Source organism: Spermophilus citellus, assembly GCF_964194105.1.
Source record: "Spermophilus citellus genome assembly, chromosome: 8".
NCBI lineage: Eukaryota > Metazoa > Chordata > Mammalia > Rodentia > Sciuridae > Spermophilus > Spermophilus citellus.
The window spans coordinates 153,028,714-153,046,447 of record NC_138189.1 but is presented as its reverse complement, the minus strand read 5'-3'; the positions used below and the strand labels follow the sequence as shown (position 1 = coordinate 153,046,447).

The following is a 17,734-nucleotide window of genomic DNA, read 5'->3' as shown; positions in this document are numbered from 1 at the left end:
TATGCTTTCGCTTGTCTCTTGTTCTAAGATAGTGTTGTAGGTTTTTGCTTAAGCAGATTTGTAGAAGTGTAGAATATGTTTAGCCTAATATAGTGGAAAATACAAGAAATGCTAGGACTGGGTCTATTTCCTCACCTGTATAATGGGCCCAGAAGACCTCTTTGCACTTTTCATAGAGTTATGTGAGAATTCAGTACTGTTTTTTTTACAAACTGTAAATTGCCATCTACTTGCCAAATGGGGAACTAGAAGGAATGTGTAATGTGGCTAGAGAAGATGGATGAGTTAAGTTATTTGATAACATAGTAACTTTGCTCTGTTTCTTTTGTATTTGCTTTTGTTTTCCACTCTTGCACTAGCTTCTGGGCCTGGAACACCTGATTCCATTGAAGGCGTAAGCCAGCACCTTTCCCCGGAATCATCAAGAAAAGCTTACTGCAGGACATGGGAACAGCCAAGCCAGTCAGCCTCCTTCACCCACATGCCTCAGTCACCTAATGTATTCAATGAGCATATGACGAACAGCAGCATGTCACCAGGGACAACAGCACAGAGCCTGAAATCACCTGCTTCCATAAGGTCAAGAAGTGTGTCTGATTCTTCAGTTCCTCGAAGAGGTGACACTGCTCTCTTTATTATAGTAGCTCTCCAGTGTTCCCAGATAAAAATCTTAGTCACTCACAGACTCCTGCCCAAGTTGGCGGGGGATGCATTCTTGAGGCTTTTATAATAATAAGTTAGGGAGAAAAAATCCACAGAAACAACAAATACCAAATACTTGAAAGTTCTGCCAGCAGAAGAGATCAATAGATGGCTTGTAGCTCCTTAAGGAACTAGGAAGAGAGGAGAACTGTATTTGTGTGTTCCACATGGCACAGTTGTTTTCAGAAATACACCTACAGTCTCATAAAACTCCCAGAAGATGCTTGGATGTTAAAAGTTAATCCTTGTATTTGTTTAGCCATTCTTTCATTCAATCAGTACTTTTTAAAACTGTATGTACTGGGCTGTGGCCTTGTACTTGTACCTCAACATATAAAAATGGGAGATGCAGTTCTGTCACCAGGTCAGATGAGGTATGAGCAAGTGCAGGGTTTATTTTACATACTGAGTTACTTTGAATGCAGAAGGCAGGTTCCCAGCCAGCCTCTGCATTTCAGAACAGTCCCTGCTGTTGAGTCCTCTATTCGACAGCAGCATCGTAGGATTTTTCTCCTTGCTGAAGAAAGCCCGAGGGTGATGAGTGGTGTGTGCTCCTCTTCTGAACACAGCCACATTCCTGCTGTGTAGTGGGCCATAGAGTCATGTAAGCTTCCAAGAAGCAAGGTTGCTGGGCTCAGTAAGCATTCCACAAACATGTTGTTACTTCAGAGGCAGTGTGACAGCTAATCCACATTAGGTTTCAGTATAGGAATGTCACATCTTTACCTCTGGATCATGGAGATGAGAACAGTTTCTGCTTTGTAATGGACTTGGCACATATAGGAGCGAACATGTATTTCATTTTTCTATCTTCATTCAGATTCACTTTCAAAAACATCAACTCCTGTTAACAAATCAAACAAAGCAGCAAGCCAGCAAGGGACCCCGTGGGAGACACTTGTCGTGTTTGCCATCAACTTGAAACAACTGAACGTGCAAATGAATATGAGTAACGTGATGGGAAATACCACGTAAGCTATCCAGAGAGAAACGCAGTCATTGTCATTGTCCTCAGAGTAAAGCAGCTCCACCCTTTGTGTAGTACTGAAGAGTTTGAGACAGTGCAGACACCAGCTAGAGATACAAATGCTTCCATCCTGAAAATGGCTTTATTGTAAGGATACCACAGTATAAAACAGCACGAAACCTGTTCCAAAAGGGGGCGGAAGTTGTAAGGAAAATAGAGTCAATTTCTACCTAGGAAGAAAGCTTCATCATCACTGTTACCAATAGTTTTTTAAGAACTGTTGTTTCATTGTCAAACTTAATGTTTTATTTGTTAATCTGACTCCCTTTTTAATTCACCATATTGGCAACCATCTCTTTAACAATGCTTTTTCCTTTTTTCAGTTGGACAACTAGTGGTTTGAAGAGCCAAGGTCGTCTGTCAGTGGGAAGTAATCGTGATCGGGAGATCAGCATGTCTGTTGGGCTGGGGAGGTCACAGTTAGATTCTAAAGGAGGAGTAGTTGGAGGGACCATCGATGTCAATGCTTTGGAGATGGTTGGTATGTTGAAGTTTCTGGACTCATGTAGCATACTTTTAAAAATTACATTGAAAAATGCTTTTTTGAAAACTGATTTTTCTGTTTTCCCATAAATGTTTCTGTGGAAAGTAATTATGTTTTTATTTTAGCTCATATTTCTGAACACCCAAATCAGCAACCCAGTCACAAAATTCAGATTACCATGGGTTCCACTGAAGCTCGTGTTGACTACATGGGCTCAAGTATCCTCATGGGCATCTTCAGCAATGCTGACCTTAAGCTTCAAGATGAATGGAAAGTGAACTTATATAACACACTGGACTCAAGCCTGACTGATAAAAGGTATATTATTCTTTTTTTTTTTTTTTTTTAATACTAGGGATTGAACTCAGTGGTTCACTGAGCCACATCCCCACCCCTTTTTATTTATTGAGGCAGGGTCTTGCTGAGCTGCTTAGAGTCTCACTAAGTTACTGAGGCTGGCTTTGAACCTATAGTCCTCCTGCCTCAGCCTCATGAGCTGCTGGGGTTACAGGCGTGCACCACACACCCAGCTCTGAACACTTTTGTGACTGTTCTTAATGCATTTTTTTCACCCAGTGAGAAAAACACAGGCACTTCGTTTGTTGTGCAGAATAGTCTTATATTATGCAACTAATACAAATGAGAAAGTTGGGTGGGAAAGATAATTCTTCTTATATGTTTAAGTTATCTTCTGTGGGATATATGATAAAGATTATGTTTTTATGTTCTAGTGAGATTTTTGTCCATGGAGATTTGAAATGGGATATTTTCCAAGTAATGATATCAAGATCAACAACACCAGACCTGATAAAAATAGGCATGAAGCTCCAGGAATTTTTCACACAACAGTTTGACACCAGCAAACGAGCTCTGTCTACTTGGGGACCAGTTCCTTATCTTCCACCAAAGACAGTGACTAACAACCTAGAGAAAAGTTCACAAGAACAATGTAAGAATTAGAATTAATTTTTTGTATATGCTTTATCTTTCACTAAATGTATTCTTTTTTTCAATTTATTTTTTTCTACTTTGTTATACATGACAGCAGGATGCCTTTCAATTCATGATACACAATGGAGCACAACTTTCATTTCTCTGGTTGTACATGATGTAGAGTCGCACCACATGTGCAGTCATACATGTACCTAGGGTAATGATGTCCATCTCAGTCCACCATCTTTCCTGCCCCCATGCCCCTTCCCCCATCCTCCCCTTTGCCCAGTTGAAGTTCCTCCATTCTTCTCATGCCTTCCCCCGACACATTGTCAGTCAGCATCCACTTTTCAGAGAGAACATTCAGCCTTTTGGGATTGGCTTACTTTGCTTGGCATGATATCCTCTAACTCCATCCACTTACCTGAAAATGTCATAATTTTATTCTCTTTTAATGTTGAATAATATTCCAATGTGTATATATACCACAGTTTCTTTATCTAGTTATCTATTGAAGGGCATCTAGGTTGGTTCCACAGTTTAGCTATTGTGAATTGAGCTGCTATAAACATTGATGTGGCTGCCTGACTATAGTATGCTGATTTTAAGTCCTTTGGAGTGGGATAGCTGAATCAAATGGTGGTTCCATTCCCAGTTTTCTAAGGAATCTTCATACTGCTTTCCAGAGTGGTTGCTTTAATTTGCAGTGCCACCAGCAATGTATGAGTGTACCTTTTTCCCACATCAGTGATGAACCCTCTGAAAGAGAAATTAGAAAAACTACCTCATTCACAGTGGCCTCAAAGAAAATAAAATACTTGGGAATCAATCTTAACAAAAGAGGTAAAAGGCCTGTACAGTGAAAACTACAGAACACTAAAGAAACTGAAGAAGACCTTAGAAGATGGAAATATCTCCCATGTTCTTGGATGGGAAGAATTAATGTAGTCAAAATGGCCATCCTACCAAAAGCATTATATGGATTTAATGCAATTCCAATTAAAATTCTAACATTCCTCATAGAAGTAGAAAAAGCAATCTACTTTCCAAATTTATTTGGAAAAACAAGAGACCCAGAATAACCAAAGCAATCCTTAGCAAGAAGAGTGAAGCAGGAGGCATGACTACACCAGACCTTAAACTATACTACAGAGCTATAGTAATGAAAACAGCATGGTGTTGGCACCAAAATAGACCTGTAGACCAACGGTACAGAATAGAGGACACAGAGACAAACTCACATAAATACAGTTATCGTACCAAACACACCAAAAACATACATTGTATTGTATTCTTAATTAAAAATAATAATGATGTATAAGCCATATTTAGGAAGTAACCTGTAGCTCTTTATCCCGTTTACTCAGAAAGAGACTGACTTCCTACCTGCCAGTGAGTGAGAGGCCACTCGGGAAGTCATTTGTCCTTATTGTCTCCTTTCCCTGCCACAGCTCCTCTGCAGTCCTGCCCACCTCATGCCCCTAAGTATTGTTTATGACAATGTCATGCTCTGGTTTGGAACACTGGCTATGCATTCAAAATAGCTGAGTTTGGATTTATTAACTGATATTAGATAGATTAATATTTTTCACTCAGTAATTCAGTAATTGGCAAATATTTATTAAGCAAAAAACATGTGTTTAGGTACTGTTCTAGTCATAAGAGATCTAGTAGTAGGTACAATCCCTGCCCTCATGAAGCTTATATTGTAATAGGAGAGACAGACCATAAATAATTTGCTAATTAAATATATGAAATAATTTAAGGTAAAGAGAAGTGCTGAGAAAAAAACAAAGGGAAGAATATAGAAATAGAGACTAAAATCATGGCATTTGTAGGTAAATAAGATGGAGCTGGAGAAGATAATGCTAAGTGAAGTTAGCCAATCCCAAAAAACCAGAGGCTGAATGTTTTCTTTGATATGAGGAAGCTGACTCATAATGGTAATGGAGGGGGAGCATGGGAGGAATGGAGGAGCTTTAGATAGGGCAAAGGGGAGGGAGGGGAAGGGAGGGGGCAAGGGGGTAGGAATGATGGTGGAATGAGATGGACATCATTACCCTAAGCACATGTATGAAGACATGAATGGTGGGGAAATGCTTTGTATACAGTGACTTGAAAAATTGTGCTCTCTCTGTTTAATATGAAATTAATTGCATTCTGCCATCATGTATAACAAATTAGAATAAATAAATAATTTTTAAAAAAAGAAAATTCTAAGATATAAGGATAGCTACTTTAGAATGGGCAATCAGGGAAGCCTGTTCTAAGTGAAATTTTGGTAGAAATGTGAATGGATGAAAGAGTGAAGCTGAGATCTGGAGGAAGCAAGCTCTGGGCACAGGATTCATGGAGGGTCTAAAGCTCCTATCATGTGAACAGACTTGGTTCATTTGAGAACCATTAAGGCAGGCACTGTGATAAGTGCCAGTGAGCAATGAGGAGAGGTGTAGACCACAGACAGGATGGTCAGTCATTGGAAACTGTTGGAGTTTTGAACATATGTATTTTCACTTCTTAAAATATGCCTTTAAAAGCATCATTCTGGCCATGTGTGGAGCAGTTGAGAGTGGCAGTAAGGAGAGGTTTCAGTAGTTACCATTGTTAAGTGAGTACTCCCATTTCCACCCTAAGGCGGCCACTGCATGAGTCCAAGCAAGAGGTGATGGTGACTTTACCTGGGCTAACAGTGGTAAAAGGGGTGAATAATAGTCAAAATAGGATAGCATTTTAATAACTTTTTATCACAGAAGTATTTCATGAGCATTGAAAAAATAAACCTAAAAACTACAATCAAAAAATGAAAACATTGCATTCCACACACAAATTAACTCTGTGAACAGTTTAGAGCACACACTTGGATATTTTTCTGTGCATCTATGTACCTATGTATACGTTTTACAAAAATATCTTTGTTTTATTACCCTTTCCTTATTAACAGTCTCCAACTTTCTATTTTGCTAATTATGTATGTCCTATGGCACATTCAAGTTTCTGTGACTGACCTGAAAAAAAAAATCCTTTTATAAGTGGTCTGCCCAAGTCAGTATATCCAGTTCAAGATATGAGTTTGGATCTGGTTGTTCTCTTCCTTTACTCTCTTATTTGGTATGGTTGCTTTTTGTGTGACCCAGCTTGTTAAAGGGACCTGGCTACTTGTCCTACAGAATACCCTACTTCTAGATTTTTGTCAGCGTCTTCCTTGTGGTTGCATTCATATTGTCCTCTAATCCCTATATAAACTAGTATTGATACCAGGCATTTACCAGTTGGGGGATGTTCTATAACATGTCCTTGTTTTGAAAAACAATCATCAGGTGTAGGCAATTATTTTAGATTAAAGAAAACTAAATACAGTACATGATCCTTCATTAAATCCCATATGAAAGGTGTGGGGAACAAGCAAAAAGAACATCCTAGAATAACTGGAAAATAGAAGTATGAATTTGGTGTCTGCTTTGTGCATCTCAGATTTTAATTTGCATCTAAAACCTTTTTACCATGCAGATCTGAAGCAGTAGGCATGAAATAGACTTGATAATCTGCATTTCTAATAAGCTCCCAATGCTCCTACTGGTATACTCACTTAAAGCAGAGTAGGCAGGGTGAGGAAGAGCAAACAGCAGAACTGGACTCTCCACAGTCCTGCTTCTTCACTGAAGGGTCAAGGTGGAATACTGAGTTTATAGAATTATTTTAGTTGTGAGAATTTTGCAAAAGCACTTTGTAAATCGTGAATCAGAGTTGTAATTACTGTTAGCAAGTTACTGTTTTCCTTGGTTCTGTCCGTCCTCATGTAGCTTCTTTTCCCTGTCTCTTTTTTACTTTTGCTTAATGATGGCCCGGCATTGTATCTTCATTCATTATCTGAGTCACTTTCATCTGTAGAAAGGGGCCACCTGCTGCCTGCCTGGTCCATTCAGGATGCTTATGAGGCAATTCAAGATCAATGTTTTTGGTTTTGTTGCAGTGCTTGATGCAGCTCATCATCGACATTGGCCTGGAGTATTGAAGGTGGTATCAGGATGCCACATATCCTTATTTCAGATCCCATTACCGGAAGATGGAATGCAGTTTGGAGGATCAATGAGCTTACATGGAAATCATATGACACTGGCTTGTTTTCATGGTCCAAATTTCCGTTCAAAATCCTGGGCCCTTTTTCATTTAGAAGAACCAAATATTGCTTTTTGGACTGAGGCTCAGAAAATCTGGGAAGATGGTAAACTGACATATACTTTGATATTTTTCTGTGCATCTGTATACCTGTGTATACTTTTCCAGACTATGATTTTCTGATATGATTATAAACAACAAACCACTTTTCCATTCTCAAATCTTTTGTCTATTTTTTTATACTTCTGAAGTCCATCTCTGTGTATTATCATGTACCTGGAATATTAAGGAGTTCATTGCCAGTGTATCAATGAAGTCTGGAACATGTCAATGACATATTTCTGATCTTGCTATCTTACTGTTTCCTAACGTTGGTGCTGCTGTGTATGGCCTTAGTCATGACAATAGGTATTATAAGTATTCCTATTAAAACAAGATCAGTGTTAGTGCACGCCTGTAATCCCAGCAGCTTGGGAGGCTTGAGACGAGAGGACCGTGAGTTCAAAACCAGCCTTAGCAAAAATGAGGTGCTAAGCAACTCAGTGAGACCCTGTCTCTAAATAAAATACAAAATAGGGGTGGGGATGTGGCTCAGTGGCAAAGTGCCCCTGAATTCAATCCCTAGTAACCCCCTGCAAAAAAAAAAAAAGATCAAACATAGTAGGATGAAGAAATTCTTGGCCATTAAAGACTATATTTTAAAATTTGCAGGGAAGGCTGTGCTTTTACCTCTCTAATTACAGTGATAAAACCCAGTTCTTTTGGACTTTGATTTTTTTCTACTCAGTGGTTCTTAATGATGAAGGATGTAGGGGGGAAAAATGGTTGATGCTCTTCATCTCACTAGGAATAAATCTAGTTGCAACTAAAAGAATTATTTGTTTTTTCTCATTTATTCTTCATTTTATGGCCTTCCCTGTCTACATATGATTTTAAGTTTGTTGCTCTGAGGCCACAAGATAGCAAGGCCACTATTTCTTGAATCTAATATAGTTTGTCACTTTTAAAAAGTTACCTTTTGGGGCTGGGGTTGTAGCTCAGTGGTAGATTGCTTGCCTAGCATGTGTGAGGCACTGGATTCAATTCTCAACATCACATATAAAAAAATAAAGGTCCATCAACAACTTTTTAAAAAAAATTACCTTTTTCTTTTGCTCTAGGTTCTAGTGATCATTCTACATATATTGTACAAACCTTGGATTTTCATCTGGGCCATAACACCATGGTTACCAAACCATGTGGTGCCTTGGAAAGTCCTATGGCAACAATAACCAAGATCACACGGCGTCGCCATGAAAATCCACCCCATGGAGTAGCAAGTGTGAAAGAATGGTTCAATTATGTTACAGCCACCAGGAATGAAGGTGAACAGCTTGTCTTGGAGAGGGATTTCCTTTGTGTTTTCCTTCTGGGGTTTGGTTGACTGTGTTTAGAATCTTAAGAGGAAGTGGAGCTCTCATTTCTTTACACATTCTCACTTTTTATTCAGGTCAACATGGTGACTGTTTGGTACATGAACCTCTGACCTGGTAGTGTAACATTTCATGGGCTCAAATTATTTTATGATTCTTGTTTATCTTTTGGGGGAAAAAAAAAAGGTTCATTGCTTTGCTAGCAAAGGAGAAAGCCAGGGGACTCCTGTCCCAAAGGCTGTGATTCTGCTCATCAGCAGGAACTTTTAAAAGAGGCTTTTAAAAAGGTGATTCAAAGGCTGCATTCCATGTGTGCTCTGTCTGGAGTTGTAATTCACTTGTTAATTTGGGAGACAGTCATTTCTGAGGTCTTCTGGTGCCATCTCCAAAGTGTGGATTATTTCATTCTTATGGTGGGTGTGTACTCTGTCTAATGAAAGAAGATAATCCTATTTCCCCTGAGATTAGGAAGGGAGAGACTAGGGAGGAGTAGCAAGAGAGGAAAAGAAGGAAATGTCCATTTTAAAAATAAATTGCAGTGGCAGAGCAGCCAGGGTTATATTTGAAGCATGAAATGGACTCTGTTACACTTCCCCACTGTCAATTTCTGCACTCCATTTCTGTGGAAAACTGGGTGATGACATCTCCAAAGTGCTTCCTGCTGAAAGAAGGCAAAGTTGGGGGCTGTGACCCAGAGTCCTTGTTCTCTGTCAGGTGGGGCATGGACAGTTACGGGAATTCAGCACCAGAGCAGCCCACAGGGGCATCAAATTATTTTAAATGTAACTGAAAACATTCAAAATAAGATTGGCTTTAAAAAAAGAAAATGAAGTTTATTATATTGGGGGTTATTTTGGAAAGTAATATTGAAATATATTTTGTATTTACACTAAAAATTGGAGATTTGGGAAATGATGATTAAGTAACAAAATGTCACAAACTCAGGTTCCACATAGCTAGAACAAAACAGAAGTTAGTGTAATATTCCTATTGTCATAAGTTTTGTTTACTTACTTACTGGTACCAGGGATTGAGCCCAGAACACTTTCCCAAGTTGGCTGAGGCCACTGAGTTGCTGGGATTGCAGGCCTGTACCACCAACCCAGCTAAGTCTCAAGTTTGAAGACGTGCTTTAGTGGGTGGTTTCTGTTTTGTTTTGTTTCCCCATTTGATTAGATATGCTAGTCCTGTGGTAACATGGTCAGGTAGCTCTTCCTTTATGGTTGTTTTGGGGTTTGTGTTTACCACATTCTTTTTATCAATCATCTGATATATTGGAAAACTGAATAGATTGAAATACACTGAGGCCTGAACGTTTGACTTAAATTTGACTTGGATCCCATGGGGAATAGATATCATGAAATAGGTGACCCTAGGGATTAAATAGAAACTGTTACAAAATCAAAATACAAAGGAAGGTGAAAAAGTAAATTAGAAGATTATGTCTGTGTTTACTATCCTACCTTCCAAAGGAATGGGATTCTTTTCAACTGGGATATTCCATGGCACTGTTAGCGTACTGAATTGATGTCTGTGTACCTAGAAAAATACTTTTATAAGACAGCAGTAGTGTAATCATAGCACATGTATGTGCTATTATTAGGTACTAGAACTTGTATCTAATTTCAAGGTCAGGATCATATTTAGTCCTGAATTCTGAGGTAATGCATCTGTGGAGACTTTGGACTTAATGAAATTCAAGTTCAGACATGTGAAATTCAGTTGAAAATAATACTCATTTTAAAGTTTGAGAAACCAAAATATATTAGGTTTTTTCAGAATCACGTTACAAAGGTTTGATCTTGACAAGTGATACACACACACACACACACACACACGGCTGCATTTTTAAACTTGATTCTTGCAGCTTTTGAAATGATTGACATTCTGTGTATTCTAGTCTCTTGAAAGCCAGAGGCTCTTCAGTGCCCGTTGGTTTGACTTTTTATCCTTATGTTCTGCACATAGAACTAAACTTGCTCCGCAACGTTGACGCTAATAACACAGAGAATAGCACTACTGTGAAGAATTCCAGTTTGTTGAGTGGATTCAGAGGAGGTTCTAGCTACAACCATGAAACAGAGACTATCTTTGCACTACCAAGGATGCAGCTTGACTTTAAGTCCATCCATGTTCAAGAACCACAAGAACCTTCATTACAAGGTAAGTGGAGGAAAAAATGTTCAGTTTTTAAGGTTACTAAGAAAATCCTGAAGGAACAAGCTGTTTTCTAACAGGTTATTTGGTAATATTAGCAGAATTTTAATGAAATTGATTTTATAAGTCACATTCATTGATATTCTTACCATAATATGTCCTCTGACAAATATTTAGCCTGTTTGTGCCTCTTTCTCCCAAGTGAAATGGGGAATAATAATTGGACTTCATTACCAGGCTTGTGAGGAACATGCTTGATAGACCACCACCCTTCTGTTGATCACATGCAGATTGCTCGTGATATGTAGTTGCATTTCAAGTGGGCACGTGCAGGTGCACTGCTTGCCTCATTATTAAAGGGAAGAGGACTCGTGTTACCAAGACTTTCACTGTAACAGAACTTCACCATTGCAGATGCCAGCCTAAAGCCAAAAGTGGAATGCAGCGTGGTGACAGAATTCACGGACCACATCTGTGTGACCATGGATGCTGAGCTCATCATGTTTCTCCATGATTTAGTGTCAGCCTATCTCAAAGAAAAAGAAAAAGGTGGGCCGCATGTTTTTTTTTTTTTTTTCTTTCAAGCTGCAGCAAAGGCAGCTATTGATGCCACTTAAATGGATTTTTATGGTCTAGTGCTAAAAGGGTGGACTATATCTCCTTCCTCAAATATCAGTAAACAGCATTAGCATGGCTGTCGTGCAGGCTTTAAGTATCTGCTAGCACATGGCACTTTTTCTAACTGTATCTGACACTGACTGATGTTTTATACTTTGCAGTGTTTTCCTGTACATTCTCTCATACATTTTCAGTTAGTCCTTGTAAGAGATGTCTCCAAAGTAGGAAATATTGTAAGTTTAAGTAAAATGACTAAAAAGAAACAACTACATAATAAAATAGTATGTGTTATGTATGTAATTAGAAAAAAAACACATTGAATTACTTTTATAAACAAATTATTTGGAACCCAATGGGTGGTGGTGGTCTGTTTTCATGAACTTGCTAACATGGGCTTGTTCACTGGGAACTTAAAAGTTTGCTCATGAAGAAACTATAACAACCCTGAAATAAAATCTATGTGGAATTGGTATTATAGTACCTTGTAGTTGTTTAAAAAACGAGGTAGGGGCTGGAGATATTGATCAGTTGGTAGAGTGCTTGCCTCACATGCACATGGCCCTGGATTCAATCCCCAGCACCACAAAAAAAAAAAAAAAAAAAAAGGCAATTTGAAATGTGATATGTAATGCTCTCCAAAATATGTAGTCATTTATTCATCCAATATTCATTGGACAATTGTTGCAGTTCAAATATGAATATATACAATAATAAAACAACAGCTTCTATCTTGGAATAAATGTAATTTGTTCAGATCACACTATAATGTTTCATTTTTTCATGAAGAAATTATGCAAAATTTGTCCTATAGATATTTCAGGAATAAAAAGAACACATTGAAAGTTAGCATAGCATAAATTGAATTGCTCTTTCATTACTATTCAGTCAAGATGTGCCAAAATTCAGTGAGACAGTAAAATCAATAAGGTGCTTGGAAGCAGTCTGTCAGACCTCAGTTGGAACTTTGAGTAAAATGACTGAAATCACATAACAGGTAGCATTACATAAGCAGATCCAGTCTTCACATGCACCACCAATGTGCACCAGTAACTGGTAATCCTTTTGTTTTTCCCTCTGATTTGGTATTTAAATTTTAGATAGGGTAAAACAGATTATAAAACTTGTGAAGTTCAGAATGAATTTCTAGTCTACCTTTAAAAGCCTGCCAAACTTATGTCTCTCAGGTGCTATGTGAAATCTTTTGGCATTTGATAAAATATTGTGTTGTTCTTAGACTGTCATCAACTATATTTCTAAAACAAAAATCTCTTTTAATTTAAACTGTTGTAAAACATGATTTCAATGGGAATCAATTTACAAAACAGTATTATTATCTGTGGGGATTGCAATTATAAACATCTTTTAATACCTGTAAGTATAATTTTTTTTTAATTATAAACTAGAAGCAATTCGTTTGGGCAAAAAAAGCATAAACATTCCTGAGAAAACACTGAACAGCATGTAAGACTGGACCAGAAGAATCATCCTGGTTCTAGAACATCAAGATAAATTGTAGTCCTGTAACCACCAGCAATAATAAAAGCACAGGGATCAGACAGGCAGTAAGTGAAGACACCCACCCACGTTCTGGCATAGTGGGAAAGTCGTCCTACAGCTCATTCCCCACAGAAGTGTAACTGGGGCTGCATAATGCATATCAAATGACCTAACTAATCTTTTTATGTCATTTGTGTCTTGAAATTTGTGCTCCAATAAAAATGCTATATTTATTAAATAAGCTACCTGTCTTACATTTGATTTATGACAGCCAATCTAAAATCTAATCTTTTATAAAACATTTCCTTGAGCATTCACTATAAAAAATAAAAAGACTACTTACATAAAAAGCTCCTAGGTTAGTACCACTGTTCAAATATATATGTAGCCATCAACATACGGAAACTGTAGAATTATTGTGTGGTATGTGAGTATCTCAAGCCGTAAAAAGCAGTCGTCCATCACCAGCCACCTTGAGGAAATCTGCAGCTACTAATCTGAGTGCCCTGTGCCTGCTGTCAAATAAACAGCTTCACCATGGGTATTGACGTTTTCTTCCAAGAAGTACTTATAACTGGTCCTTGTTTATGATATACTTGAAATGCTACTTTTTAAGAAATGTGATTAAATGAGGTTTGTCAAGGTCAGGCATACAAGCAGAGATGGAGCCAATTATTCTGTTCCTATGGGGACTTATGATGATTCGTAAGATGCATATTTGTAATATCAACCTATGATTTCATTACAGCCATTTTTCCACCTCGGATTTTATCTACTCGACCAGGACAGAAAAGCCCAATTATTATGCATGATGATAGTTCTGACAAAGACCGAGAAGACAGCATCTCTTACACCACTGTGGATTGGAGAGATTTTATGTGCAACACATGGCATCTGGAACCCACTCTTAGGCAAGTAATGGGTGTGCATGTTTTACCCTTACCTAAGGCAACATTGCAAGGAAAAGGCTGACCGTAGCATAGGTCATACATGGTTACCAAAAAACATGGAGGGCTGGAGAGTAGCTCAGTAGGAGAGCGCTTGCCTAGCACGTGTGAAGCACTGGGTTTGATCCTCAGCACCACAAAAAAATAAACAAAGGCATACTGTCCATCTGCAACTACACACAACTACAACTATACACACACACACACACACAGTACATGGAGAATTTGGTCACTGGTGATCTTCTACTTCTGATGGTGACTTCAGCACCTCGCTCCTGCTTTCCTAAGTGATTCTGTGTGAAGCATAGGCAGCAAACACTGAGGAAAGCTCATTGCTATCAGGTGTGCTGGTGACATTTGGGAACATCTCCTCCCACTATCACTGTTATGTCCTGGTTGAGAAACTGAGATATTGTTTTCAGGTGTTTCAGGTAGCTACAGATGCAGTCAAAGCATACATCATCATTAAGGAATCATTTCGATTTCCTACTGCACACATGTTGTAACAGTGCAGTAGGACCTGGCGTCAGTGTCCTGATTTGATATTAAACAGTATAAAACCATGGTCTAAAATGTTGAATTTAATGCTGTCAGATACAGGTTCCCTGACTGACTCATATTGTCATGGTTCCAATTGTATCAACTTGTTTTCATATCAGAATTTTAAAAGCAGTTTCTAGTTTTAATGATAATAGTCATTTCACTACTGGTACTTGCTTTATGGGTTCACGTTCTTTCCTATTTTTTCCCCTTTCCTCCCATCTGCTTTGTTAACCAAATTATAACTATCCCCCCACAAAAAATATCCATCCACCCCAGAAAAATATTCTAAAAAAATGATTTAGATTTTATACAGTTATTATTCAGACATTTATGGCACAAAACAATTCCAAAATAACTAAACTATATTATATAATGGAATCTGTATAAGCAGAAACTGTTGACTTTGTGTGCTAATAAGTAATACACATTCAGTAAAATCTGTCATAACCAAAATAGCAGAACACTCTGATGGGAGAAACTAACATTTTCATAACTTGTGTTTTAGCCTTTTTGTCACTGTGACAGAACACCTAAGAAAAACAACCTAAAGGAGAAAAGATTTAATTTTGGCTCAGGTTCTCAGCATTTCAGTCCATGGTTAGCTGGCTGTTACCGGCTGGTGCTGAGGCAGAACATGGCGAAAGGGTTTTGTACAGAGCAAAGCTGTCCCCCCATGTCAGTCGGGAAGCAGATACAGACACTGCTGCACTGGGGACCAACCCTTTAAAAACACAAGCCTTTGGGGAACATTCCAGATCCAAACTGTACATGCAGGAACAGTATTGAAATTTTGCAAAAGTCCTGGTGCAAAAAACTATCTGAAAAATCTGGTTTTATTTGCAAGTCTAAATATATAATGTAATTGATAATTGACTATCTTTTAGAGTGTATTTAAATAGATTATATATGAATTTTCAAGACACTATAAAAATAGTTGCCATATTCTTTTTTAAACAAACTAACAATAATTAAGTAATTTTGTATAGTGGTATTGAACATGCTTAACAGCTCTGCTGTGAGCTCAGCATAGTAATGGAATGATCTAGGGACAAAAACGTATCCTCTCCTCTCTTTGTTCATTTCCTCTCTAACCTCAGCAGGGTGGTCACACTGGTTAAATGAGTTAATTAGTGCAAAATGCTTGTAACAGTTTGAGTTTCAGGAGATCTTTGCTTGCTATCCACCACTGGAGCTCAGGGCCAACTGAGATAGTGGGGGAGCGTGGTTGGAAACAAAAGGGCAGTTGTGGTGCTGATGGTGCCGGAAACAGTGGAAAGCCACTGCTGGATATCTGCCAGCAAGTAGCTTTCTACTGCAGAGTCCAGGATGAACTTGCCTCCAAGGCTTCAGTGATGCAGAACTCCCCGAGTGGGGTGGGTTAGGGGTGCCTTGGATTTGTATAGTCAGCAGATCTATGTACTTACCTCGCCAAGAAAGCACCCAACACCTGGGGCTAACCTGTCTATTAGGGGCTGTCCTTGAAAAACCTAGAACAGAGAGAAAATGACTAAAACCAGTGGTTTTAAAGAGAAAAGCAGGGAGGAGGGCACTGAACTGCACTATGCAGTTCCTCTGCAAGCTCTTTCAGTGTCTCACCACTCAGAGGCAACTATCATGTTCTCCACACAGTGGAGGGCGGTACCGGGCATGGGGAAACCACTCTGCACATGGCACTCAGTAAGTTGTGCCTTTTTGCCTTGTCATGACAAGCTTGTGAAACCTTTAACCCGAGGCACTTTTTAAAATGACTGAGAACACTATTGTCTGCTATAGTAGGCAATGAAGGATTGTACACCTACATTATTTTCAAATGCTAATATTAAAGTAAGTGCCGCAGTCCAGCTGCAGCAAACTGCGGGGGGGGGGGACACGACATGAGGAACTTGTGTAGATTGATACAGCAGGAGTGGGAGCCATTTATTGTAGGACAGCAGGGGTATATATACATCCCACACAGCTTAGCTTTAACTAGATACAGCAGTCAACCAATAAGGAATCTCCACACTTAATGGCTCGCTGGCGTTACTTCACAAACCACTCCCTCTGGCAATATGCCAGGCGCCATCCAGACTTGTTTACAGACCTTAACAGTAAGTACAGGAATGATGGGCTCAATTATTCAAATGCCCTGAGTATATTAGGGAGGGTCAGTGATGTTCTTGGACCTGCCATCAGGACTATGTTAGGGCATTTTACCGCTTAACAAATATCATTTATAATTATTTTAGATTAATTTCTTGGACTGGAAGAAAGATTGATCCAGTAGGTGTTGATTACATTCTTCAAAAATTGGGCTTTCATCATGCCAGGACAACCATTCCTAAATGGCTTCAGAGAGGAGTCATGGACCCACTGGACAAGGTTCTGTCTGTTCTTATCAAAAAGCTTGGCACTGCACTACAGGACGAGAAGGAAAAGAAAGGAAAAGACAAAGAAGAACACTAGGAGAGTAACTTGATCCATGAAAAGATTTGAGTGTGTCCATTAAGTTTTGCTACACTGGAGTGTTTTTTAATTTAAATTATAACTTTGAAATAATTCTAATTTTGTGGCCATTGTATTAAAAGTTTGCCAGTTAATGTTTATTCTAGTTCCATCATTCTGTGTACAGTGAAGTATTATTGCATGATAATGTAAATTTTGTGATGAACTAGATTAAAATATATAAATTTGATCATTAGGAGTTATAATTGTATTATGTGCAATATAATTCCTGCATCCTTAAAATATTTGCAGAATAACTGAATTCTCTTGTTATTGGCCATAACTTTTAGAAAAAAATTCTTGTTGATAATGTGATGGGAGGACATTAATTCCTTTTTCTTTTTTTAATGTAGACTTGTATAAATATCTATATGTATATAGTTTGAGTAATTGTGTTATGATGTTTACCACTAAAATATTGTTTGTAATTATTGTAATAAAGTCACAATAATGGTTTCAGTCTATAACTGTTTGGGGATCTTTCTCACCTTTCATAGTTTATCATTAATAGAGGTCCATCCTGTGTCACAGTCATCAAATATTTTTATAGGTGACTGATGAATAGTAAGTAGCTCAAGGAAGAAGTCGTCAGGGCCGGACAGAGGCTTCAGAGACAGCAGCTGCTGTTCCAGTAATGGGTGAGAGCCAGCTGCTCACAGCTGATATTATACTATGCTCCTGACATACGTTTGTATGTATTCTTTTATGCATATGGAGGCAGTGTTATATGTAATGTACATACATGTATGATGTACACGTGTAATTTAAAAAAGAGTGGCAATATCCAATCACTCAAAGGTAGCTATAGTGACCA

General features: G+C 38.4%; 1 protein-coding gene across 11 annotated transcripts in view; it reads left to right on the top strand.

Moving 5' to 3' along the window:
- Positions 1–17,378, top strand: part of BLTP1 (bridge-like lipid transfer protein family member 1) — a 360,418-nt gene extending 343,040 nt beyond the window's left edge. For all 11 annotated transcript variants that reach the window (XM_081303434.1, XM_081303435.1, XM_081303429.1 and 8 more), the window contains 11 exons: positions 360–617; positions 1,523–1,673; positions 2,053–2,210; positions 2,339–2,531; positions 2,945–3,162; positions 7,117–7,368; positions 8,423–8,626; positions 10,643–10,837; positions 11,246–11,380; positions 13,695–13,857; positions 16,665–17,378. In XM_081303434.1, coding sequence (XP_081159560.1) covers positions 360–617; positions 1,523–1,673; positions 2,053–2,210; positions 2,339–2,531; positions 2,945–3,162; positions 7,117–7,368; positions 8,423–8,626; positions 10,643–10,837; positions 11,246–11,380; positions 13,695–13,857; positions 16,665–16,881 — 2,144 coding nt within the window. In that variant the 3' untranslated portion in view covers positions 16,882–17,378. The remainder of the gene's footprint in view (positions 1–359; positions 618–1,522; positions 1,674–2,052; positions 2,211–2,338; positions 2,532–2,944; positions 3,163–7,116; positions 7,369–8,422; positions 8,627–10,642; positions 10,838–11,245; positions 11,381–13,694; positions 13,858–16,664) is intronic.
- The last annotated feature ends 356 nt before the right edge of the window (positions 17,379–17,734 follow it).